Source organism: Mytilus trossulus, chromosome 8 (genome assembly GCF_036588685.1).
Source record: "Mytilus trossulus isolate FHL-02 chromosome 8, PNRI_Mtr1.1.1.hap1, whole genome shotgun sequence".
Classification (NCBI taxonomy): Eukaryota; Metazoa; Mollusca; class Bivalvia; order Mytilida; family Mytilidae; genus Mytilus; species Mytilus trossulus.
In genome coordinates, this window is record NC_086380.1 from 7,645,089 (window position 1) to 7,672,453 (window position 27,365).

At 32.0% G+C, this 27,365-nt stretch overlaps 1 protein-coding gene across 3 annotated transcripts; it reads left to right on the top strand.

Moving 5' to 3' along the window:
• The first annotated feature begins 6,524 nt into the window (after window positions 1-6,524).
• LOC134728217 (uncharacterized) lies at window positions 6,525-26,033 on the top strand. 3 transcript variants are annotated; one of them, XM_063592742.1, is made up of 7 exons: window positions 6,531-6,689; window positions 10,559-10,910; window positions 11,411-11,649; window positions 13,697-14,690; window positions 16,251-16,277; window positions 17,937-18,059; window positions 19,761-26,033. In XM_063592742.1, exons 2-7 carry the CDS (start codon window positions 10,700-10,702, stop codon window positions 21,974-21,976), a joined length of 3,810 nt encoding a protein of 1,269 aa, XP_063448812.1. In that variant the 5' UTR covers window positions 6,531-6,689; window positions 10,559-10,699; the 3' UTR covers window positions 21,977-26,033. The 3 variants fall into 3 exon arrangements, with proteins under 3 accessions (XP_063448811.1, XP_063448812.1, XP_063448810.1); XM_063592741.1 differs by having other exon boundaries at window positions 6,525-6,601; window positions 17,937-26,033; XM_063592740.1 differs by having other exon boundaries at window positions 17,937-26,033.
• Window positions 26,034-27,365: the final 1,332 nt, after the last annotated feature.

Sequence of the window (27,365 nt, forward strand, 5' to 3'; positions counted from 1 at the left end):
TAAACAGTTCAGAATGGACTTCAACATGACAAGCGAAAATACGCCGTCTAGCAATGTACAAAAAGTATAATCATAAAAATATAGAATACGAGGAAAATCAAAATGGAAAGTCCTTTATAAAATGTCAAAATCAAAAGCTAATCTTACTGACTTGGTACAGGCATTTTTTATGCAGACAATGGTGGTTGTAACCTGGTTTTATGGCTAACTAAACCTCACACTTGTATGACAGTCGTATAAACTTACTTTATATTGACAACGATGTGTGGACAAAACAAACAGACGTTAAAGGTACAAATGTCAATTTTTATCACTAAAAAAACCAAAGGCATATGGACAAAGTACACAAAGCAAAATGAACGAATACAATACAATTACCATAGTATAATGACACAATGACGGGATGCCCAAGCACCATGCCAAGCCAAACGGACATCACCACAAATTGACTAAACCGGTTATTAAAATATTATTGAATACATGCTATGGCGGTCAATTTTGCAACCCCTTATATCAACATTTGCCACATCGAAAAAAAGAATTTAGTAAAGTGTGGTAAAAATTCCATACAAAATTGATTCACTTGATATATAGTATCTATAAAAATATTATTTATTTGTTAATACTATCTTCAAGGCACTTGCAATACATAATTTGCAACGTATATAGTGACATGCTTATAGTCCTTTTAAAAAAGAATGCAGTATAAAAACATAATTGAGCTATTTTCCTTTGAATTTAAGAAGCTATCATTTGATTCTTTTTCAGGAGTGTCTCAGCAAGAAACATGTATTAGCAGACACTCAGGAGGTGTGTATCTATATAAAGTCCACAATTCATACAAAAGACTATACATTACTATACATTTTTTTTTGTAGATTTAAGTAGATTTGGTTTGAGTCCCTATGATATTTTATTATTATTATTATGCATACAATTCAAGCTTCAAATCACCAGATTTTATATAGCTGGAACCTTTAAAATAGTAAATCATGATATATGCGCTATTTTAAACTTCATTACATCATAAGATGGTTCATGACATGTCAGTCATTTTGTCATTTATTTTCTATGAACACAAATAAACAGTTATAAAGCCACATTAACTAGAGGTCAATGTTTACAAAACATTAAAGTATTATAATATTCTCTTTCTCAAAGTGATATTTTCAATTATGATGGAATATCGTTACCGCAAGATGATTCACGGTTTGGTATTGAGTCCCCCATACTACAAATTTCCATTTTTGTCAGCATATGATTCTAATCAGTCTTTATTTTCACTTCCTTCAAAATTAAACATTGTACCGGCAGATAGACCTAACATTCTTTGATTTATATTACTAATGTAAGATAACCAGTTACTCAGGTCTTCGTGTTCATACTAATGCATTGACTTTTCAAATGATAAATACCATGAACGGGCTCTGAGCACATTCTGCAACTCAATCCTGCTTACAATATCTAAAGTATGCCACATCAAAGCTAAACACTGCACTTGATTACGAATATGAAGACCCCAACAAGTATGTATAAATGTAGATAGGATATCCAGTTCTTTGTGGTCAACATGTGATAAAATCCACTGTACTACTTTGATATGGCCATTGTTACATGCTCCTTTCAAAAGACTCGTCATGTCGGTATTCCCATAAAGACCTTTTTCAAGAAAGAATAGTACTACATGACACGTTCTTGATTTAATAAGTTCATTCAGATCACTGAATAAACTACAGATTTTGTGCCGGAACCTCTGAAATAGACAATCAACAACACATAGACCTACTTGTACATCAACTTCCCAATCATCCAACATTTGATAGGCCCATTCGAATGCTTCTGTTATGTCAAACTGTTCATTGTTTACTGTTTGTAATATGTATTCCACATGATTCAATTTAGTAAGTCGACAACAAGCGATTAAAACATCATTGATTGGCATTCGTTCGTGGGGAAGATTAAGAAGTATCCATGTCATTAAATTGTCACTGATATTATCCTCTTTGCATATTGTTCTCACGATAGAACCTATATCAATCGAACCATGATGAATTTCTTTCAAGAACAGATCTAAACAGGCAGTTTTCTGATCATCATTATAAGGAATGTACTTTAATAACTTGTCATGTATGTACTGACAGCCTGTGATTGACTGCAATGTCCATGCATGGAGAATTGCTTCATGTATGTCTACGCAATTGATTTTTTTAAGCATCTTTATCGTTTTAATTTCTCCATCTGCAAAGGCTTTGTTAAGAATTTTTTGTTTATTAAATAAACTAGAGCCTTTATTTTCCAATAACCAATTCACAAGATCATAATACTTCTGTTCAAGTGATTTGTACATTATTTCTTCAATATCGTCCGTACTTAGATAAATCAAGTTATTTCCCAATATATCTATAACTAAATTCATTTTGAAATCCATAAACTCATTCTTTATTTTCCAAGTGACATCCCCCTCATGACTTATAAGCCTTAGAACACCATACTTTAGATCCGAGGGGTACATAATAGTGACTTCACGAGTCCAATCTATAATGTCAATGATTTGAGGTGTTACTTCTTGCATTTCACAAATTTTATGACATGCAATCGTGAATACATTTCCTTCATCGATTTTCAATGATATTTGTTCAAAAGCACGAAGAACCCACTTTGCTACATCAATTCTGCATTCTTCACATGCCAATACGAATAATTGTTCTGCATCAATAGATACATGTAACTTGCAGTTTCGATGAATCCAAATCAATAACCCAAAGCATTTTCCTTCATACGCCATTTTTACTATTTCCTCCATTTTTAACTCGCTTTTGTCCTTTGTACTTTTCCAGATAGCAAACAAATATATGCCATATACATCTCCACTAATCTATATGCCAATGGTTTATAACTGTAAGTTGAAATTCTCAACACAACCTCTCCTTCCTTTTCTTTGTATGACACTGGTTTTATCATGTTAAGGAAAAATGAAAAGCTGAGTAAAGGTATGATCTTATTTATATTTTCTTCATCAATTTGAGCAAAAGATAAGATAACACCTTCGAATAGCCTCTGATGGTGGATTCTGTAAATCTGGTGATTTGCAATGGCTATACTTTTTGGACATTTTGGATTATAGCTCTTCATCTTTTATATAAGCTTTGGATTTCAAATATTTTGGCAACGAGCATCACTGAAGAGACATGTATTTTCGAAATGCGCATCTGTAGCGAGAAAATTGGTACCGTTAATTTTATTAATATCCTTTATTGATATCTATAGAATGCAATCAATCGTTCTTATGAGCACTGGTAATCATTCCGTAAATTTGGAAAAACTTTCCACCATGCAAATGTTTAAAAAATGTCTTTAAAACAATAAATCTAACTGAGGTAATATTTATGTTAATAGATCGTAAAACCACTTTAATATTTTCCTGCGTATATGGTTTGTTATACCTAAGCCGTGGTAATTTAAATTGGGTCATAATGCTCTTTAACCATGTTAACATGTTTTAACTTTGTACTTGTTTCATTTTATAACTATTTTGATTTGATCGAGTGTTATGTAGACGAAACGCGCGTCTGGCGTATTTTAAAAATCTATAATCTTGGTACCTTTGATAAATTATTATACATGTTATAGTATGTAACACAAGGATGTCAAATACATTAAATTGGTTTCGTGAAGTCTTAAGATCACTGATATCCCTTGTGTATCTATTTTCAACACAAATGAACATGATGAATAAGACAAAGAAAAAGCATGAATAGTTTAACACAGTCACACGATCATAGGATTTTTTATTGACGTTGCGATTTTAAATGTGACGTCACAATCATGCACAGTCCATGTTTTATTTGAATGCCAACATGTTTTTTTTTCTTGTAAAAATTACGTAAAACAAAAAATAACATTTAAAAAGATCGTGTCTAATATGTTTGGTAGTTTCTGTTATTTCTTTAAATTTTGGTGATCTCTGAAATCATAACTTACCTCTAAATTTCTTTTTTTTTTTCATTTTCCGCCTTCTTTTGTCAATGGCGTATAAGTTTCGATCGATGAACAATCGGTAATCTAACATGGAATTTCCTACTTCCTGTTTCACTTTTGTACTGTTTAGTTAGTGTATCAACCTCCGTATTCATCGGTGCACTTTTTTCATACAGATGCAGATAAAAATTGGTATATATATATATATATATATTTTAAACTTGTTTTAATTTCAAAATGGGATATTCTTAACTTAAACAGTACATGCAGTATTAGACAAAGCGCTTAATTATTATTTTTGATTTTTCTGCAGGAGATTAAACATAGGAGTATTTCTTTTACACTTTACTAATGAATTAAATATTCTGCTATCCTATCATATATATTTTTCTTAATAATTAACAATCAAGGTGCTATTCAAATAGGGGGCATATATATATATAACAATGTAATTATTCATAGTTAAAATAGAACATCCGGTTGCAAAAGGACCGAAAAAATATTCCCTTAAATTCGATATTTTATTGCAGTAAAAATAAACATATATCTTGGGTGTTTCGAAGAATAATTAATTTTTTATTTGGTATTTCCATAGAATATAATAAAAATTACGTTACATGGTTACTAAGCAATTAAAAAAGTGAGAACATTTGATTTCATGGTTATTACTTCCAGTTATATTCAATAAAATATTATGTTATTTTGATTGTTTTGTCTGTATACGTAGAACTGGACAGGATCACATTTTACTCATGCCAAATATTTCTTTATTTTGAACAAAGATAACTTCTGCACATTTTTGGAAATTGCAAATTTAACAAATACTTATAGGGAAAAAGAAGGTTGGAATTACACCACATAACATAAAAACAAATTAACAATAAACTAATAAGACTATTATAGTTCATTGGATAAGTGATTGTAATTATATACAAATTAAAAAAAAATATATTTTAATTACTCTATGACAGACAAATATACACATGTCTCTGACTCTAGTGGAACGTGTCTAATTTGTGACAGCAGACGCATATATATTCTGCTCTATGGTCGGGTCGTTCGTCGCTTTGACACATTCTTGATTTCCTTTCTCAAATTAGTTGATAAACATATACCTCTATAGCGCCTCTAGCTATTGTAAACAGTTGGCCGAAGTGTGCAAAATTTGCAAGTCAATGGTCAAGATCCTGTCCCATTCTGTCGTATCATCTCCATCCCTTGTCAGAACAAGCAAACACTTATTAGTACACTGCTACGTCATATACATGATCTAACAGTAGATAAAAGGCATGCTCATTCTAGCTGCATACCATTCTTGGCCAATGCTAGCACTTAAATTTTTTCTCAAATTTTAGTTAAAATTAAGTGGATAGCTTACAGCAGATTTCATCGAGTGTGTATCCAAAGGTAATATCGTTGGTTAGCTTGCTTGTTAGCTGATCCGTGAAGTCATTGTTAGGTCAGGTAAACTACCCTCCTTTAAGTGTAGACTAGTCCGGCAGATAACCAATATATCTGTCTGTTGGACAAGGGTACTTCGAAAGAAGGGTCGTATACCTGACCTGATAATGACTTCATGGTTCAGCTAACAAGCAAGCTAACCAAAGATAATACCTTTGTCTACATACTCAATGAAATCTGCTGTGACTGTGAAAAATGATTATCAAATTAAAAAAAAGACATTTTGTACATTTTATCATGTAAAGATAAGCATATATTTTACAACAAAACTTTTGAAAAGTACTTTTTTTTCGTATAACAGTCTGTTCTTTTTCTTTCGTTGTTTTCTTTGTTATTGCATTGAAATCATGTTTGCATACATTTTTTGTTTTGTTTACGAACATGTTTCTACCCTTTTGCAACCAGATGTCTTGCAATATAATTTTTAATAATAATAAAAGTGCTTCATTCTTAAAATGTACGCACGGTCAACGCTTTTACAACCCTATAAAATTACAAAAAGAAGCATTCAATACTTATAATTACTTTTTTTCTTATCTAGGATCATTATAACACGAATTCTATCAAGTTTTTGTTTAATTCACCTGTGCACTTTATTGTGGGACCTCGTGTCATCATGAATGATACGTTTTATTTAGTGATGCAATTGCTTACGGAATAATATGTGATGTGAAATTAGCCAATCAGAATAACGTATTATAATGAAACATGCATCTAATGTAATTATTGAGTAAAAACATTTTAATTAGTATACCCCCTTTTGTTCGTCAAAGGGCGCCTATTGGTTAATTATAAAAGTTATTTTTATTGCACAACATATGATTGGGTAGCAGGTTATTTAAAATTTGAGTATAGTTTATAAAATTATCTATTATGTAAACAGAAAGTAAAAATTAGTAAGAGCTTTGTCTTATACTGTATTAAGAAATTAAAAATGTCTTATTCTGAAAATTGAAACAATTACAACAACATGTATAAATAACTTTTGTGTGGATCGAAGAGTGTACCGATGAATACGGAGGTTGATACTATATTAAAACCGTACAAAAGTGAAAGAGGAAGTAGGAAATTCTATTTTAGATTACCGTTCATTGATCAACAGGAAATAATACGTGATGAACAAAAGAAGGCGGAAAATGGAAACAAAAGAAGAATTTTAAAGGTTGTTTATGTTTTCATAAAGCAACACCATGGATAAATAACCGGAACTACTAAAACCTATAGGCATGCGATTCTTTTAAATGCTACATGTATGTACAAAAAGTTATATATGACGCATTCTTGCAACCATACAAAGCCATGATGCCAGTCGAATAAATCACGGGCTGCACGTGATTGTGACGACACAATTGAAATCAAAACGTCGATTGTTCTTTGAACGTGACACGTGAAAGTCAAATTATTGTTGCGTGAAAACGGGAAATGAGTTCTTGCGGGACCCGGGAAATGACAAAAAAATGAGAATTGATTACGTTCATAGTGTAAGCGGGATACGGGAATCTGACAAAACAGTAAGCGGGATCCGGGATCAGAACCCCCCAATGAGACCCAAGTCAGGAGCCTGTAATTCAGAGGTTGTCGTTTGTTTATGTGTTACATATTTGTTTTTCGTTCATTTTTTTTTTTACATAAATGGGGCCGTCAGTTTTCTCGTTTAACATTGTCTTATCGTGGCCTTTTATAGCTGACTATGCGGTTTGGGCTTTGCTCATTGATGAAGATCTTACGGTGACCTATAGTTGTTAATATTTGTGACATTTTGGTCTATTGTGGATAATTGTCTCATTGGCAATCAGACCACATCTTCTTTTTTATATTATGACTTTTTTTACATCCTTGTGTTCCACACTATAATACACACCATATACAGGTAATTATTAAAGTGGTATTTACACAGAGATATTTCCGATGTTTGCATTTTTTTCATGATGACATTTGGTCTAGAATTTTGAAATGATTACCATTACACATGAGAACGATTTATTGCATCCTTCAATATTAACAGAGGATGGAAATAGTAAACCAACGACACATAACAAAAACCAGTTTGTTCGAAACCATTAACATGATTAACATAATTTATTTCATGTTTTCTCATCATAAGGTGCTATACATCTCTGCCTTAAAATATCGGAATAATGCTTTTTTATTTTATCTTGATTCATCGGAATAATGCTTTGAAACTGCTAGCTTTTTATTATCGATTTTGAAAAACTTGTCAACCCATCTTGGAATGTTAAATAACAGCACAAAATAAGTCAATTTTTTTTATTAATTCTGTAAATTTCGAAACAATGCAATTTACTTATAGGAATTTCATTTTCATGCTTAAATTTATTACGAATTTAGGTAAAAAAATAGTTTTTTTTTCTGAAGGAATTTTATGAGAGCTATCTTCATTTGAGTGTCCTTTTATCCACTAAATGACACTTTTCCTCTGTAAAATTATACACAATGTAATATCTATTTCATACATGTTATTGTATCTGAAAATAAGCTCAGTTAGCGTTTACTGAATTAATATTTTTGAATATATTTCTGATTAACAAATACTTTATTTAAACAAACTATGCCAATAAACAAATTTATCATGTGTTGCTCGCCTGTCCCTGGACCGTCCGTTTTGTTTACAAAACGTTTCTGATCTGAAACCATAGACTATATTTAATCAAATGTCGCCACAATCAACATTGGGGTATTTAGTTTTTAAAAAATTGTCTGAAGTTCCCTATCGACATCTAAGATGGCCAACATGGCTAAAATTAGAACATCGTACATACTGCAAGTTTCTATTGGTTTTAAATTGTTATGAATACAGAAAATCTGATCAGGCCAAAATGTTAAAAATGTTAAGATCTATCATTTGTTCATTGATGTCAAATCTATCAGTCAATTCCTTATAGGTGTTATTGCCTTTATAAAATTGACAAACCATTTGTTTTAAAACGTAAACTTAGGATAGATAGATAGAAACTTAAATAAGCAAAATTAATCAGCAAGACACGAACATTACAGACAATAGAGATGAAATGTTCTGATGATTACTTATTGGAGTTATTGCACTCCATGGTTATTTTTTACCATTCATTTTGTGTGTTCGCCTTACATAATAAACATTGTAATTGATGTATAGAATATTTGAAAAACAAAAATGATCAGCAAGGCAAGATAAAAAAATGTGCTGATTCAGAAATAGTAAGTGACTCTCACTCTTAATAGGAGTAGTTGCCCTTAAATAATAATCTATGTACAATCTTTTGTTTGCGAAACTTAAGAAAATTGTCCCTATTCCCAATCTGTCGTGTAGGACCAAAACAATTAAATTCGGTCATGTCTGGGAAATATGATTATGAATAATAGAGTAAAAACTACACAGACAAAGAGCTCAACATTAAAGTATTTTTTTGTCATGAATTGCAATATAATTATTCTTTTCTTGTAACTTGTCTCCTATGTTAAAGAGAGTACATTGTTGGTTATGTACATAAACCAAGTTAGTCTCAAAGGCTTTTTCGACCCTGGAACATTTTTTCATACTCCAAAGTCAACATAAGTTATATAAAAATAAGCAATCCAGACTAATAAGATCAAAAGATCTAGAATGCCATGCGAAATAAAATAACATGTCATATACATAATTAGACCACCCCACTTACATCATTTTTACTTTATTTTAAACACAAACAGTAAAAGAAGCTACAGCTTCAAAAGGTGTGACCAAGGTTCCTAAATTCTGTTCTTTAAATTCTAACAGTCTAGTCAATTGAAATTGCCTTTGTGAAAAAAATTACGTCGATTTCTTAGGAAATATTACATAAATATAAATTAGAAACATATAAGCCTCCTGCGCAAAATATGTGTATGTGTAACATAAAATAATGTATCCTAAATGTATGACTATTTTCAATCGAAAAAAAAAACGTCATTTCAAATATTTGTCCACGGGCATTTTTTTCATAATGAAATAGTGTCATTGTCAATGAAATGTTTTCATATCCTTCTAGAAATATTGCAATATGAACAAAGTAAAATAACAAAAATACCGAATTCAGAGGAAAATTTACAACGGGACATCCGTAATCAAAAGCTTAAACATATCAAACGAATGGACTAAAATAAATTTCTTCAAAAGCATTTCCTCTCCCATGGAATAGTTTTAATATTTTGATGAAAAGTATGTGTTAGCCATTAGTTGCTGCATACATTAACATGTTAACTATGCAGGTTGTTTATTTTTACTAATCAAATAAAACATGCATTTTTCAAAATTCTTATTGTTTGTCACCCTCCTTTAACGAAAACAAAATTTCATGACATTTCTGTGATAGCCTGCCTCAATATGAATAATATTTTCATGAATACTTTATTAGGCGTTAAGTCCTTACTTGTCAATTTTGCAGCGATATTAGTTTCGCGATTTTCAAATTTACTTGATGTGAAGGACAGTTTTCAATTTATGCATATTCGCAAACGATTTATATTCGCGTTATTTTTCTACTCACGAAAGAGGCGAAATTTATCACTCGCATACATTAGTTGGTTCACAATATATTTGATTACTTCCCTGTAACTAGATAAGATTCCATACTACCATCAATGGAAAAACGCCTGTTAGTAATTTGATGTAGTTGAGCTTTAGATTTTTCCATTTGATTAGGGACTTTCCATTTTGAATTTTCCTCGGAGTTCAGTATTTTTGTGATTTTACTCTTTTCATATTGAAATTATTTCATAGATGTGGAATAAATTCATGTCGGGTTACTTTAACCATAACTTGGTTTAGGACTGACAAAATTTCTGGCATTAATCCTGATTTCGCTTGATCCCTTTTTTATGGTTCAATAACTGCATTGAAATATGTATATTTTTTTTTAAATATTTATTATTATGAGTAAGAGAATAACTCAATTTGATTTATATATCCTTGCATACAATTAAGTTACAACTGTTTCAACCTACAACATGTAGCATACACAATTATAGAAGTATGGTGAAATATAATAATTTAAATGGGCATGCTAAGCAAGACATCACATTCATTCTTGATTTTTTTGTGGATCAAATATTCCCTTAAAATGAAAGTTACACATTACCTGATTTTACTTATTTTAATTTAAAGGATCACATAGACAGGATGTATTTTGAAACTTGCCAATAGTTTGGTTACAGTGCTTTTTAAGTGCAGTACTGTAGCCATTGAAGTAGACGTTTATCAAGTCAGCCATAACTTTAGGAAAACATCACATCTGTAGGAACCAACATGAGTCAGTTATCAGAAGAAGAATCAAACTTTCTCAGATTTTACTACCTGAACCTAACAATTGCTTCAAAGGCTGTCAGAGTATATTTTGATTTTGTTCATCCACCATCTGGACTTGCAGGAGAGCTTGGAAAGACTTCTACTTCAGTAAATTTGAAAGGACTTCGGTTTATAACAAAACTACAACTGCAAAAATTATACCCTAGTACTGGTAGGTTGAATAAACTTATATTGTATATTTTTTGTAGTGAAAGAGAGACTGAAAATAGCTTAGAAAAAGGGGCATTATGTTTGACTCTTTTTATTCTCCGCAAATATTTATATCCGTACGTTCTTCAGTCGGTTTCCATTCTGTAACTTCAATTTACCTCAACCAAATGTTATGAAACTTATACACAATGCTTATTCCCACATGACACAGATCACGTTCGATTAAGGTGGTGTCATATTTACTGTTCTTAAGTTATGTCCCTTTATAAAAGTATTTGCAAGCGGGGCCATCATCTGTACCCCATGGACACATTCTCCATTAATCTTTTTTATAATCTATGGTGCATTTGTTAATCCTGTCAATTAAATGAAATATAACTAATCAAGCTGTTTTGTACAGTACGGACCTGATGACTGTTTTCGAAAAATCGTGACACTTCTTTATAGCAATTAAACCATGATTAAGTTTTTGATAATGTATTTGAATAATATCTGTTACAGGAAGTAATGTTGTTAGGTCAGAACACTTTGATACAACACTAATAGTTTGCCTTTTACGAAACATGACACCACGTGAGAGTGCCCCTATAACAGGATGGGATAACTCACCACAACCCGGGGATACCAGTACAGGAGCAGACCTCGCGAGAGTTAAATGGTACCGAAACAAGCTAGCTCATAGCGAGGTTGGGAAATTGTCTCCAGCAGATTGCACTCAGTACTGGGGAGATCTTGAAGGTGTTAGTATATACTTATTTTTATACCAATAGTATCAAGTTATGTGGTAAGATATTTCTAATATAGTTCGGACTTTCTGACACTGTGACGACATGCTTATTACACCATGCATTTTAACAAATACTGGTTATATATGTTTTCTCATGAAAAGGACAACATTTCATCTAGAGAGGAGTGATTCTATCTTTGAGATCAAAGAAAAATTGAAACAAGAATTCCTTCTTCAAAGAATATATCTCATATTGTTTATTGATAGTGAAAATAAAGGTAGAAATAAAGCAAAGGAGCAGGTCCAGTAAGACCCCTTTTTGGCCCCAAAATATATCAGTTTTACAAAATTGTTAAAATGTAAACTTTTAGTTATTTATTGGATAGAAGAATGGTTCTGCTACATTAATATGGGCTGTTTTTGACAATACATTGCACTTATATTTGGTACTAGCACCATTAACTCATGCTAAATTACTGAAATCTTCACCATTCCAGCATTTTAGTTAAGTTTTAGACGGTTTCCGTGTAAAACGAAAGTGGCCGCATTCATGTTCATCCAAAATAAATATTTAAATGGAAGTTGTATTTGATAATAATTCATAACATATATAAAGATTGAGGATGAACACGGATGCGGCCACTTTCGTTTTTGACAAAAAACATCTGAAAAGTGACATTTTTCGCATATTTGGTAGATTTTTCATATTTGATCTTGAATCGGATCATTTGTAATGACTAGATAAGTTAAAATATTTCACATAAATTAATTGAATCATCTAAAATAGACATTTAAGTGTTTAAAAGTGGTCAAAATCTTTTGTCAGATATAACTGAAATTTGAGGCCAAAGTCGGTCCATACCGGACCTACTCCTTTATGGTAACATGGTGTTTTTAATTGATTCTAAATTCGTTTTCTTTTCACTGCCTCGTTGGTTTTGCGTAAGTATATTCACCTGGAGGTCGTGATCTAGTACAAAGCAGTCTTTCTTATCATAATGCATTGCTAAGTTCTCGTCTTGAATATACAACAGACATTAAAGAGGCATTCATCATCATTTTCGTAGATGCCTGCTAGTAAAAGTATCAATGGTATTACATGCAAATCAGTGCTAATTTGTTATATGATTTCTCATCTATAGATGTATGTAAATACGACAACAGTCTTATACCGCTGTTCAAAACTCATAAATCCATGAAAAAAAAACTAAATCTGGGTAACAAACAAAGACCGAGGGCAACGCATTTTAAAATATAAGAGGAGAACAACGACATAACACTAAAATGTACCACACACATAAACGGACCAAGCATCAGACACAATTCCACGAGAATAACAAATATAACATCAAAACCAAATACATGAATTTGGGATAGACAAGAACTGTGACACGTCTTATCGCAAAGGGAATTTACCCTAAAAAATACGAGGAAAAAAACCGACGCAACATTAAAATGTAACACACACAGAAACAAACTATAATATAACAATGGCCATATTCCTGACTTAGTACAGGACATTTTTAAAGGAAAAATGGTGGGTTGAACCTTGTTTTGTGGCATGCCAAACCTCACACTTTCATGGCCATGTGAAACATAACATCAAAATGACAACACAACACCACAAGACTACAATAAAATAAATAGGAGAACACAATTGACAAAGAATCACACGAACAGCAGCCAACAAAAGGCAACCAGTTCAAAATTTTAATACGTCTTAAGTGCATTTTGTCCACACAAGACCTACTAGTGACGCCCGAATACAAAAGTTTGAAAGCCGAAACAAGTACAAAGTTAACAGCATCGCGATATATCGAGGACTCAAAGTATAAAAAAAAAGATGTGCCAAAAACGGCAAGGGTTTTCAGCTAGTTTCCAGAACATCCCTATTATTTAGAATAATTAATACTTTTGCAAACAGTAAATTTTATAAAATGACTATACAAAAGATTTACAAGATAAAACTGAAGTATTAACTAATTACAGGAAACAACTGAAATACATAACATAACCAGACATTTGCAACACAAAATATAACGTTCTATTATTTTATATAGGCCATTGAACGTCTTGGTGGAAAAACACTACTGAAGGAAGCTCAGTCGGCACAACATATTGTTTTAGACAAATCACTTAAAGAGATGTTAGACATGGTCAGAGTTTGTGAAAACAATGTTGCAGAACATGCCGAAAAGATAGATAATCTTCAATTAGACATTGACAATCAAAAGACCATTAAAATGAAACATGAAAATAATATACAGCAGATTAATGCTTCTCTACAGCAAAGGGAAGGCGAGGCTCTAAAACTTGCTACTGAACTTTCTGATAACAAAGGAATTGTAGACAAGTGTCAAGAAGAGATTGAAGCATGTTCGAAAGAAATAGAGAAGATTTGCCATCTAATGGAAAAGAAACAGACAAAAGCATTGGAAAGACAGAACAAAGTTGACGAATTGATACAGCATTTAGTGTCACTTGGTTGCAAACATGATATAAAGATTAATGAATTCGATGAACAGATGGCAATTCAAGGAACACAGATGGCAAAACATAATGCACAGTTGGCAAAATATGATGAACAGATAACAATTCATTGTGAACAGGTGGTAAATTTCGATGGACAGTTGGCAAAACAAGAAGAAAATATTGAAATGCATGATGAACAGTTGGCATTACACAATAGGCAGTTGGCAAATCTTGATGGACAGTTGGCAAAACATGATGAAAAGATGACGACACAAGTTGAACAGATGGCAAAACATGATACACAGTTGACGAAATATGATGAACAGATAACAATTCATAGTAAACATGTCGCAAAGTTTGATGGACAGTTAGCAAAACAAGGAGAAAATATTGCAATACATGATGAACAGTTGGCATTACACGTTAGACAGTTGGCAAATCTTGATGGACAGTTGGCAAAACATGATGAAAAGATGACGACACAAGTTGAACAAATGGCAAAACATGATACACAGATGGCAACATGTATAAAAGACATTGACAATATGAAGAAGAAACAGTTTGATACTGGTGTCTCGTCAGGTAGTTTTGTTTATGTTTTCAATTTGAATTATTTGTTGATTAACGATCAGAAAAGTTGATGATTCAAAAACATTAAGTTGTAAAATATAAAGTCAAAATTACACCATGAGCGTGCCTAAAAAAAAAGGAAATTCAATTATTCTCTGCCCTTCAAAAAATAGAATCAGATAAAGATATTAAAAAAATACCAATCACACTTATAAATTCTATAGCCTTAGGTTGCTGAATACAATACTGATTGATATTGAGGTAAAACTGTTTGCAAAATCAAAATGTATTCAGAAATTGAAAGCTAATAGATCCAGAAAAAAACAAAGACATAGCCAAATCCGGTCAAGGAAAAAAGAGCTTAGTTTGAGTGAAATATATTATAAAATAACAGCAAATATTATGAATACAATATCTTTATTTTCCGAAGAAGGGCCTACTGGACTAGTAATTTCTCGGGGACTGCTAGTTCAGAAGTAAAATTATGAACTCAGTAGTATTAATAACAGTAACAATACCAATTTTTACTGTACCAGATGTTTTTATCGACAATTTGTCTTCAGTGATACTCGAGGTCAAAATATTTGAACATCATAAACTTATTCAGAAATAGAAGTGCTTATCAGGACAAAAAGTATTGCAAGAACTGGAACATGGAATTAGAGCTTTGCTTGGGGGGGGGGGGGGCATATATTCTTTTATTATAACAATTTCACATTTTTCCTACAGTGATTTGTGTTTAGACCACCGAAACCTTTATTATAGAGCCCAGGTGGTCGTGTGGTCTAGCGGGACGGCTGCAGTGCATGCGGTTTTGTGTCACGTTATCACAGTAGCATGGGTTCCAATCCCGGTGAGGGAAGAGCAAAACATTTGCGAAAGCAAATTAACAGATCTAACATTGTTGTGTTGATGTTTAGACGAGTTGTACGTAAATTTGCTTTCGCAATTTTTTTGTTCTTTCCTCGCCTATATATATATACAACTCGTCTAAACATCAACCCAACAATGTTAGATCTGTTAATTTGCTTTCGTAAATTTTTTGTTCTTCCCTCGCCGGGATTCGAACCCATGCTACTGAGATATCGTGACACCAAATCGCCTGCATGCAGCCGTCCCGCTAGTCCACACGACCACCTGGGCTTCACAAAAGTAAAGCTTACGGTATCCGTGTGTTACCTTTCCTCGTCAGTTTTAATCTAGCGACGTACTACAGTACATGATATATAAGGCATGGAGATGTTATTGTTACAGATCAGCTCAAGTATCTATAGTAAAGGATCCTACAAGTTAATACAAGATACAGTCACAGAAAATAATTATACTTATAAGTACGTCTGAGTCCGTGACAACTCTACAACAGATTTATCCATCTGATCCCTATCAATGATGGTGATACATGGCTGTGTACATTATGTATATACAACTCATCTAAACATCAACCCAACAATGTTAGATCTGTAAATTTGCTTATATATATAAATGTGGAACTGGTATGTTTCTTTTGAGAGATAATTTAATCAATGTTTTGTGTTATACAATTTTTTTATTACAGTTGTTTATATTTTTCAGTTGGAGAAAACCAAAGACGACTAGAGGGTAATTATTTACTTATATCGTCAACCATTTTTTTACTAGTTAACTACAAGTTATTTTTTTGGACTCATTACACTACAAACTGCTCAGAGACTGAAAAGACCAGATTATGTGTTCGATCAGTAAAATCGGCACATATTTTACTCGACATTGTCTCGACAGTACTTAACTGTTCTTAACTGTACTCGAATAGGTCTCGACTTTACTTAATAAATCTGATTCAGTACTTGATGATCTTGGTGTAGTCTGAAATAGTCTCTACCAAGCCTAGACCAGTCTCGACGTGTCACCTTACGGTCTGAACCCGTCTTGACTAAGCCTCAACCAGTCTCGACCTGTCTCGACAAGTCTTGGACCTTCATATTTAGTCTTGACTGTTGTAAATCAGCCAATCTAACTAAATCAAATATAGATCTTACAAATTTGCAGTTTATTTTTTAGTTTGGTTCATTGCTGTGAAATTAAAAATTTAGAATCGATGTGATTATGGACTTTCAGAATTGATTTTCGTTTAAATTCAGTATTTTTGTAATTTAACTTTTTAATAGGTAAAAAATAATAATTGATTAAATTCAGATACTCATCTTTTATCATTTTTATAATTTTTTCAAATCAACTTGGAATTTCTACAAACTCGTCAGCAATCCCAATCATACATTAATCTTTGATAATACAGCATGCGAGGTTTTTTGGTAGTTTGATTAATTGCTGTCAAATTTTGAGGATTTAATTGAAAGGTAAAACAAAGCTTAAATTTTCAGTCGTACTTAATATAGATAGTCAACTTTAAACTTGTTTATTCCCTTTCAATTTAATTCGGACTTTCATCATACTATACGGCTATCTCAGTCATATTTTGATCTTACTTAATCCCAGTAAATGTAGATTGATGTATTCCTGTCAAATTTAAGGATTAAATTAATCTAAGTAAAAAAAGCTTGAATTTGCTGTTCGGACTAAATGCAGATAGTACACTGAACTTTTTTTTTTATAACTTTTCAAATCAACTTGTATTTTCATCAAACGATACAGCCAACTCAGTTATATATTAAGCTTACTGAATCTCAGGTCATTTTATTGTTTGACATGTTTTTGTCGAATTTAAGGGTTCAAGTTGATGGCTAAACTTTTACCTTAAATGGATTACTTTACAAATTAGGACTTTGATGGAGAGTTGCCTCATTGGTATTCAATCCACATCTTTTCATATATATATAAATTGTGATGGATGTAGAGTTGTCTCATTAGCAATTAATCCACATCTTCCTATACCTATATAGTTTGTGTAATCCACACCACAGAAACAAGTAAATAGATTTCAATTAAGCATACAGATTATCTGCAATGAAGGTCTATTAAAAAGCTTATAGAATAATACCTTACTCATTTTCGGAGTTTAAGTTACCATATGCATTTCTAATGTTCTTATGAATTAACAAACATGGCAGTTGGTGGTTAACAGTTTCTTTCCGTGGCAACTGCTCAACCAGTAGCAGTAACTTGATTATCAGATAATTGAATCCGGGGTGTGCATTTGTGAGTCAGTTCATAGTTTTTCTGTTTGAAAATGAGTTTTGTTTGTTTTTTAGTTATTATCTTTATTATTTTATTTGCATTGATATCCTACTACCAACTTATTTATCTATATACATATATTCGTAGATGACACTAAAGCCATTGTCGAGGAAGATCTTAATGAGGATACATTTGTGGTGACTAAAGCAGTGACAGATAGCTTGTTGTTGCTGAAACAAAACGGAGTCTTACTTATCACTGGGCATGCAGGTACAGGAAAAAGTAGGATAAGTCGTCATATTCTTCAAATGGTTTGTTCTAAAAGCAATGCATACAAATGCTTAAAGCTAAATACATTGGAAGAATGGGGAAATATCATCTGTAGAGAAGAACACTTAATTGTTTTACTTGATGATATTTTTGGAGAGACAAATTGTATTTATAATAGAGAGAAATATGTTCCAATTTTAGACAAGGTTCATGCATATGTATGTCAAGGTAATACCAAAGTCATTATAACAATCAGAGATACAGTAAAACGTCAATGTCAAGAAGTGTTTGAAAATCATAGGTTATTTCAGTTTAAGTTTATTGATCTAAGTTCTGACAATTATACACTAGATTTTTTTGAGAAAAGAAAGATGCTTATCAAGTACATGAAAACAGTTCGGCACTCAAACCATATGGAGAAAACAGGTTTTGTTGACTCTAACGGATTGGTTATTGTTAAGGAGAGTGAAGTTTCAGATATCATATTGGGGAATCCAGTCAAAGGGTTTCCATTGGCACTTTATCAGTTTGTTCATAATGAAAAATATTTCCAGCTTGGATGCAAATTTTTTGACAGGCCAACAGAAGCTATGCTAGAGGAAATAAATGAAATAAGACGTAAGGGTGAGGATGAAAGAAAATTTATGATACAGTACGCTATTTTAGTCTACATAGCAATTAATGCAAACTGCATTAACCTTGATAAAAGCTCAAATGTTACAGAACTCAAAAATATGATTGAGGCAATATATGAACGGACCGTCAAATTAAAACAAAACAACATATCAGATACTGTCAAAGAACTTAAAGGAAGTTATTTAGTAAATGCTTGTAGTCAAAATCACAGGATTTACAGCTTACACCATCAAATGCTATTGGAAAGTGTTGTATTATCTTTTGCACAAATAGATGAGGAAAATAAGAACAAGATCATACCTTTACTTAGCTGTTCATTTGTCCTAAAAATGGTAAAACCAGCTTCATACAACGAAATGGAAGGAGATGTTGTTTTAAGAATTTCAACAGACAGTTATAAACTATTGGCAAACAGAATAGTGGAAATATATATGGCAAAGTTACGGGATGTACATTCTTTTGTAAGGAGCATCAATAATACTGAAATATTTGAACAAGACGGTTCACTGATGCTCTCTTATTTACTAGAAGCTTTTGAAAAGGAAGATAGCATAGATAAACATACAGAAAATATGATGAAATCTGGTAGCATTAATGTTCTGCTTCTACATTTGAAGAACAAACAACGTTTTCTTACCACTTTACTTAATATTTCAGCAGTCAAATCAGACACAACCTTTGAGATGTATACCTTTATATTGCAAGAGCTTAAACAAATTATCAATACGAGCAATGATTTTTGCGCTATTTATGAAATAAAATCTGCGTTAATATCATCTTTATATGATATCTGCTCTAATAAAGATGTAAGATTTGTTAAAGCTACATTGGATATAGTAGAAGAAAACAAAATACCAGTTTTACTTGATCAAGGTATAAGTCTTTCAAAAATAGGATTTTCAAGATTTGGCCTGTTTGATGATTTTGATTGTGTTAGATTAGATAATACATACATTTTTCTTACATTCTGCATTTGGAAGGCTTATGAAGTGTTTAATGAACCAGTATTAGAATACTTACTTTCAAAATACAACGAGATTCAATTTGATGTTCCTTTGTTTTTAGAGATGATTTATACAAAAGATTGGATAGGAACTGAATCATCATTATCTTATAAGCCGTTGGAATGGCTGGTTAACAGATTTGGCGAAAACATAGTGAAATCTGACTTCATTATAAAAACGGCTTGTCAATGCAAGTTGTTTGATACAGTCGTTTATTTTGCATCCAGTAAAACATTTGATGCCTATTCCAGTTTAGAAATATTTCTCGACGACTTTGAGGTAAATATATTTTCTGACTTGAGTGAACTTTGTCGAAATAAAAAAATGTTTAATTTTCTTTGGTCAAAAGTTGACAGTGCTTCAATAGACATGACTCCAATCGTAATTCTAATTTTAAAGAAAACTCGCTTTCATGTTATTCCTGAGTATATTTATAATGCCATTCTACCAGTATGTTTAAATAAAGAAAGTATATTGATCTTAGCCTGCAGGAATGCACATTTTTATTTGGCAGGTCTAATAATTGATAAAAGTCACTTCATAGACATTCAGTCTGCTTTAATTGCAGCATGCATGTCGATTCAGAAGGTTAGTTGGTTCATCAGAAAATTCGAGGATTCAAATGTAGAGATTGAACAGTTAGAAATAATAGAAAACATACTTTTAAAATTTGGTTGTGAACAGTTTGATCTGAAAACTGCATGTCGACAGGCATATCAGGCTGGAAATTTCAAAATCATAAGATGGTTTGTTCAGAACATTGATATAGTTCAGTTGGATTTGGAAATCATTGTAAAGACAGCTTTAGTTGGGGGAAAAATTGAAATATTAGAATACATTTTGAATGAATATAACGTAACAAAGTTTGATAAAATGGAAGTTTTGAAATACATTACTAAATACTATAATGCCAGATATTATGCTGTAATATTGAATACATTTAGTGTCATCTGGATAAGTGCAATGGACAAAAGCGAGTTTAAAATGGAGGAAATAGTTAAAATGGCGTATGAAGGAAAATGTTTTGAGTTATTAGTGTGGGTTCATCTAAACTGCAAGTTACAAATATCTATTAATGCAGAAAAAGTATTCTTGTTGGCATGTCAAGAATGCAGAGTGGATGTAGCAGAATGGGTACTGCAGACCTTTGATCAAACATCATTGAAAATCGACAAAGGAAAGGTATTCATTATTGCATGTGAAAAAATTTGTAATAAACCAGAAGTAACACCTCAATTCGTTGGAATTATTGATTGGACTCGTGAAGTCTCTGCAATTAACTCCTCGGATCTGAAGTCTGGTGTTTTAAAGTTAATAAGTCACGTGGGGGAGGTGACTTGGAAAATAAGGGATGACTTTATGGATTTCAAAATGAATTTAGTTATTGATATATTGGGAAATAACTTGATTTTTTTAAGTACAGAAGATATTGAAGAAATAATGAACAAATCACTTCAACAGAAGTATTATGATCTAGTAAATTGGTTATTGGAAAATAAAAGCTCTTGTTCATTTGATAAACAAAACATTTTAAACAATGCCTGTGCAGATGGTGAAATTAAAACCTTAAAGAAGCTGAAGAAAGAATTTCATTGCTTAGAGATACAGGAAGCAATAATTCATACATGCAGTAATTCATGGAAATCTAAAAGACACTGTCAGTACATACATGACCATAAATATATGTACATTTCTTACAGTGATGATCAGACAATTGCCTGTTTAGATCTGTTCTTGGAGGAAATTCATCATAATACAATTGATATCAGTAAAATCGTGAGTATAGTGTGTGAAGAGGAAGATGTCAGTTGCAATGTAATGACATGGATTCTTCTTAATCTTCCCAATGAACAAATACCAATCAATGATGTCTTAATTGCTTGTTGTCGAATTTCTAAATTAAATCATGTGAAGTATATATTACATACAATAAATAATGAACAGTTTGATATAAAACAAGCTTTTGGAATGGCATATTCAATGTTGGGTGAGCCCAGAACTGATATTTCAGTAGGCCTATGTGTTGTGGATTGTCTGTTCAAAAGGTTCCAGGACAAAATCTGTAGTTTATTCAGTGATCTGAATTATTTGATTGGATGGGGAACATGCCATTTAGTACTATTCTTTCTAGAGAAAGGTCATTATGGGATTACAAACATGAAGAAGCTTTTGCAGGGAGCATATATCAATGGACATTTTAAAGTAGTACAGTGGATTTTAGCACATGTTGACCATAAAGAACTCGATATTCAATCTACATTTAAAAATACTGGTTAGAATCTAAATATTCGAAACCATGTGAAGAGTTTAGCCTTAATGTGGCATTATACAGATGTTACAAGTACAAAAAGGATTGAGTTGAATGTGGAATCAAGCGCTGTTTATGATTATGAAATAAGATGTTTATGGAATTCCTTATTGTTTGTGTCAAGTTATCGTGATAAACACGAAGACCTGAGTAACTGGTTATCTTACATAAGTGATATAAATCAAAGAATGATTTCTATCGGTCAATTCTGATGGAGGTGAAATAAAAGACTGATAAGAATTATATATGCTGACCAAAGTGTATTTTTTTTATGTATGGGAGACTCAATACAAAAACGTGGATCATCCAGCTTAAGGTGGTACCTAACACTACAGGGAGATAACTGTGTAAAATCAGCTAAACGTTTTAATAACGTTGTGTTGTTAAGGGAATATTAAGCTTCTCAATATTCAAAATCAGTGTTTGTCAAATTGCTATATAACCAGTGTAATATTTCTGACAAAACGGTTGGTTCAAATGTTTTATATTTTTCATATTTTTGTCAAAGGGTCAAAGTAAATATTCATTAAAATTTTATGAAAATTAAACGAGCCAAATTAATTTCAGTGAAAGTTTTGGATACCACCTTAAATGAATTAGAATGATAACTGAAAAAAAAATACGGAAAAAGAAAATCAAACATAAAATGTGTGTCAATCGATGAATTGAAACGTTTTCTATTTTACTAGTTCTAATAGGAAGCTTTACGTTTCATAAGGGAAGACATAAAAATAATCAATGAAGGATAACAAAAACTCTATTTAAATAATTTGGAGCAAGTTTTGTTCATCTTTTTTCACTTATATCAATATTGGTCAACAATTTGTCCACCAAAATTAAGTTAATGGGATGGGTTAAGGTGTCAGAGAAAAACATATGTGATTTTTTTTTTTATCCTATATTGACTTTTTGACGTCTCTAACATACACATGAAATTTTGAAGTTTATAACGTTACAAAGTCAATTATGATTGGCTTCCTAACGACTTTCCTAACATAATAATTGATGACAAATTAATTGTATAACATTTGTAGGAACAATTAACCAAGAAGAGACAATAACATTACGCGAACAGTCTATTTAATTTAATTTAATTAATTTAGTTATTACCTTAGCTGTAATTGGCATAACTTTTAGGAATAGTTGGTCCTCAATGCTCTCCAATATTCTACTCTTTTTGATCTTTGAAACAATTTTTGATTCGAGCGTCACTGATGGGTTTTATGTAGACGAAACGCGCGTCTGGCGTAAATATAAAATTTTGATCCTGGTATCTATGATGAGTTGATTTGCACCCACTGGGTCGATGCCACTGCTGGTTGAGATTTATTTCCCCGAGGGTATCACCAGCCCAGTAGTCAGTACTTATTTGTTGACTTGAATATGTGATAATTATAAATCGTCTGTTGACAAAACTTTGAATTTTTGAAAATCTAAGGCTTTTCTGCCTCAGGAATAGATTACCTTAGCTGTATTTGGCATAACTTTTGAGAATGTTTGGTCCTCAATGCTCTTCAACTTCGTACTCTATTAGGCCTTTCAAACAGAGCGTCACTGATGAGGTTTTTTTTTCAGACAAAACGCGCGTCTGGCGTAAATATAGAATTTTGATCCTGGTATCTATGATGAGTTTATGTTAGATAAATTTATTATCATGATAATTATTTATAGTTTTGGTATTTTAATATGATTAACAATTAAATTGTAATGTTTTGAATTATTTTTTTATTTTTATATAATACATATATAGATTTGACCTAGGACATTCACAGATTTAAGATTTATTTAGGATAAATACATGTTCAGCAAAATACACACTCAAAGATTTGTTTTGTTGCATATATTTGTGTAACGATCGCTGTGTCCATTAAATGACAATGAAGTGGAGGGGGGCACTTTAAACAATGAAATTTGTTAGAAAATCATTGATTGAAATACGTTACTTTGACGTCATACCCTTGTTAAGAAGTCATAAGTGGTGCTGGATTTAAGATTTTACCTGTTTTAAAATAGGTCCAACAACAATTCAATTCAAGCTATTGACTTGAATTTCTTAATACAATGCAAATTTCTATTTCAAGTACATATAAAAAATGGCAACTTTTGTACCCGGCCAAATGCAAAAGCACTAAGATTGTTTTGTTGTTGTCAAAAACAGTTTTTTTTTTCTTTCTTTCTAATTGATAAATAATATTAGTTTGCTGCATTAGAAGGAGCAATATGATGTTTAATCATGGAAATGTTATCAGTTATCACTGAATTATGTTATTGTATCTGTATTATGTTACTGTTTTTCTTTACATACATGTATATGTGTTATAAAGACTTATTTTCAAATAATAAGGTCTTTCCACCTTTCAGTGGAAAGACCTTTTGATTTTGATCTGATAAGGTCTTTCCACTTCTCCGTTGAAAGACCTATTGATTTTGTTCTGATAATTACTTTTTTTTTCTTCTGCCTTATTTTTCTTCTTGCCTAGTTTTATTGTTTCATAAGATGTCGCTTAGATATTTGGAATATGATATCCTATAGTTTATACGCTTTAAAAATTGACAACCACGTAACCAATTACTTTACGTTGTAAGAGGTATCTTCCCAAACACTGTTTCTTGTGGCCATTTCTCCCTCGCATTCGAAAAAGATTACGACAAGTTTATATTAACAAATTGTTCGTTACATCTACAGGATTAGGATTTTTATTTTGATCAAGGCTATACGGAGACCTCATATGAGAGTTATTTCCCCTTATGTATTTGATATAAGTAATATGCATTTATATCTGGTGACCCATGAGTGATAGAGATTTAGGATCTTTGGATTTGAGGTCCTTGGTCCAAAAAAGATTCAATCAGTTCAAGGTCAAAGGCCAAGGTCATATTTTAAATTTTGATTTTGGCTTATTTTCACTCATTTTCAAAAACCGTATAACATATTGACAAATTATTTTCACAAATATATTAGAAGCGACATGTCGTAACTTATTAATTTTGGTTGAAAGGGTGTGCAATAAATGGGAGTTTTCGTCTATTATATATATTTAGAATTATGCGTAAAGTGATATAACTCATTAACCATACATATTAAAGACCTAGGGTCTTTTGATTTGAGGTCATTAGTTTGTGACCTTGCAATAGGTGAATAGGAAGTTCCAGATTTTGACCTTTGCTCTAAATTCCCATTTATACATCATTAGGCCATCGGACTGGACATTTAAGACTGTTTTTTAATATTTTATGTTTAAAATATATCTGTAGTTGTGGAAAGACCTTCAATTGTTCTCTGAACAATTGGTTTTTAATTATAGTTGATATTCTGTAAAAGCAAGATTGAGAACTAATGAACCCTAAATGTATCATATGAATGTATAGACCAGTTTTTCTTGATATATGTATTTAACCTTTTTTTAATATAAGTATGTATAATGATATTGTTTTTGCACTTTTTACTAGTATAATAACATGACGGTTGCCACTTGTGGAACAGGTTTTTCACTTTCGGAGCACAATAGATAACCCTTGTTTGTGGAGGGGTTCGAGTTCCCTTGACTTAAGTTTTCTGTGTAGTGTTTTGTAGACTGTATTTCAAAATGTTGACTCTTATGTATACGTAGGTGCCAACTTAAGCTCGACTCCGATTGTGGGATTTTCTCGCTGCGTTTAAGACCCATTGGTAGCTTTTCGATTTACACTCGTTATGTTGTCGGTCCCAAAGTAAATATTGAATAAATGTAATTGATTGACTGATTGGTGTTTTATGCCACTTTCAACACTATTGTCCATTTTCGTGGCTGTCACGTTTTACTTGTTGAAGAAGCTAGAGTACCAGCAGAGAACCACCGGACAACGGTATGAAACCTGAAATCCTAATTAATATTGGAGTCAAGTTCACCTGTCGCGAGCACAATTCAAACTCTTATCATCGGTGTTGCCCGACTAATAATAAAGTAAAAAAATAAAATAAAGTGCGACTACTTAGACCACTCACCCACCGAGGCTCCAGATTAAATATATACATATAAGCTTATTATATTTCCTCCAAAACAGATGTATTACATTAGTTTTTGTCGTTCACATTTCTTTTTCAAATTGGTTAAAAAATATGATTTTAATATTCCCGCTTCCCGCATCCGGAAAAATAATTGTGTCTTTTACAAGCTGTTGTTTTTTTATTTGTTGAAAACAGTTAAAAGATAAAAAGCGCACCCAGAAGTGCTTTAGTCAACGTCAAATCGCGACCCTGTAAACTGTTTCGAACATTAACAGACTTCTTGTTGTAAATTTAGTTTTATAATATCTTGTTTTGATCAACACATTTTGCCCCCCCCTCCCCCACGAGAAGTGTTGTGGATGACATGGTAATCTCCTCTGTCCATCAATATATCCGTCTGTTCTTGTAACGATCCCACATGTACATTTTTATGAAACTTATATCATAGATTTAAATTAGCTATGTCTCGAAAAAAAAAAATTAGTACCTATCAATTAATTTCAAAATGACTAGTCCTTTGGAAATATTAATTAAATAGATTTTGGTTTTGATTTTTAACGCAACTTTTAAGCACCGTATTTAGGCTATTTCGTGACGGACAGTTTTATCGGTGGAGGAAAGCGCAGTGACCGGGAAAAACCACCGACCATCGATAGAAAAATAACAATCCTAGTCAATCAAAATTGAAGTCAAGCTTACAACTTTAGTGTTGACAGGCTAGTGACCACTTAGACAACTTAGCCACCGAGGCCCCCGAATTATAAAGAAGATTGCATTGTAAGCGCTCTCATGTGTACATTTTTGTCAGATTTTCTTGTAAAATTTAGATCTAAGGTCTATTTCAACAATGTTTCGTACAAGTTTGCAAATAAGCGTCGATCATATATTTGCACACGACGTTTTTTCCCCTAGGGAATATTAATTATATCAGAAATGAAGCTGCACTTGCTCTCAGGCCTTCATTCCTACAAGATATTTATAAAATATTTAGATTTTCGGTATTTTAGAAAAAATAAAATGCTTCTAGATTTGCGTTCACTTCGCTTTCGCCCATACCTTGCCATTTTTTTCTAATTTCACTGGTATGTACATTAAATTATAGTTGAAAAGCCGTGTTTAATTTAGACATGTTAGAGTTGTTAAACGATTTGGTGTATTTCATTCGTCGTTAGGAATATATAATTACTTTTTACCTTTAAGTGAACGTCGGTATTTTTTCTTCATTACTGTTTTTAAATAGCACTTGCCGTGTGCGGTGGTTGAAATTCTAATGAGAGATCTCGTTAGAGTCTCGTATTAGAGGTAAATGACATCAAATAAATGTACGGGAAGACTCTAACTAGTTCATTATCGCATCGCGGGTAAATTCA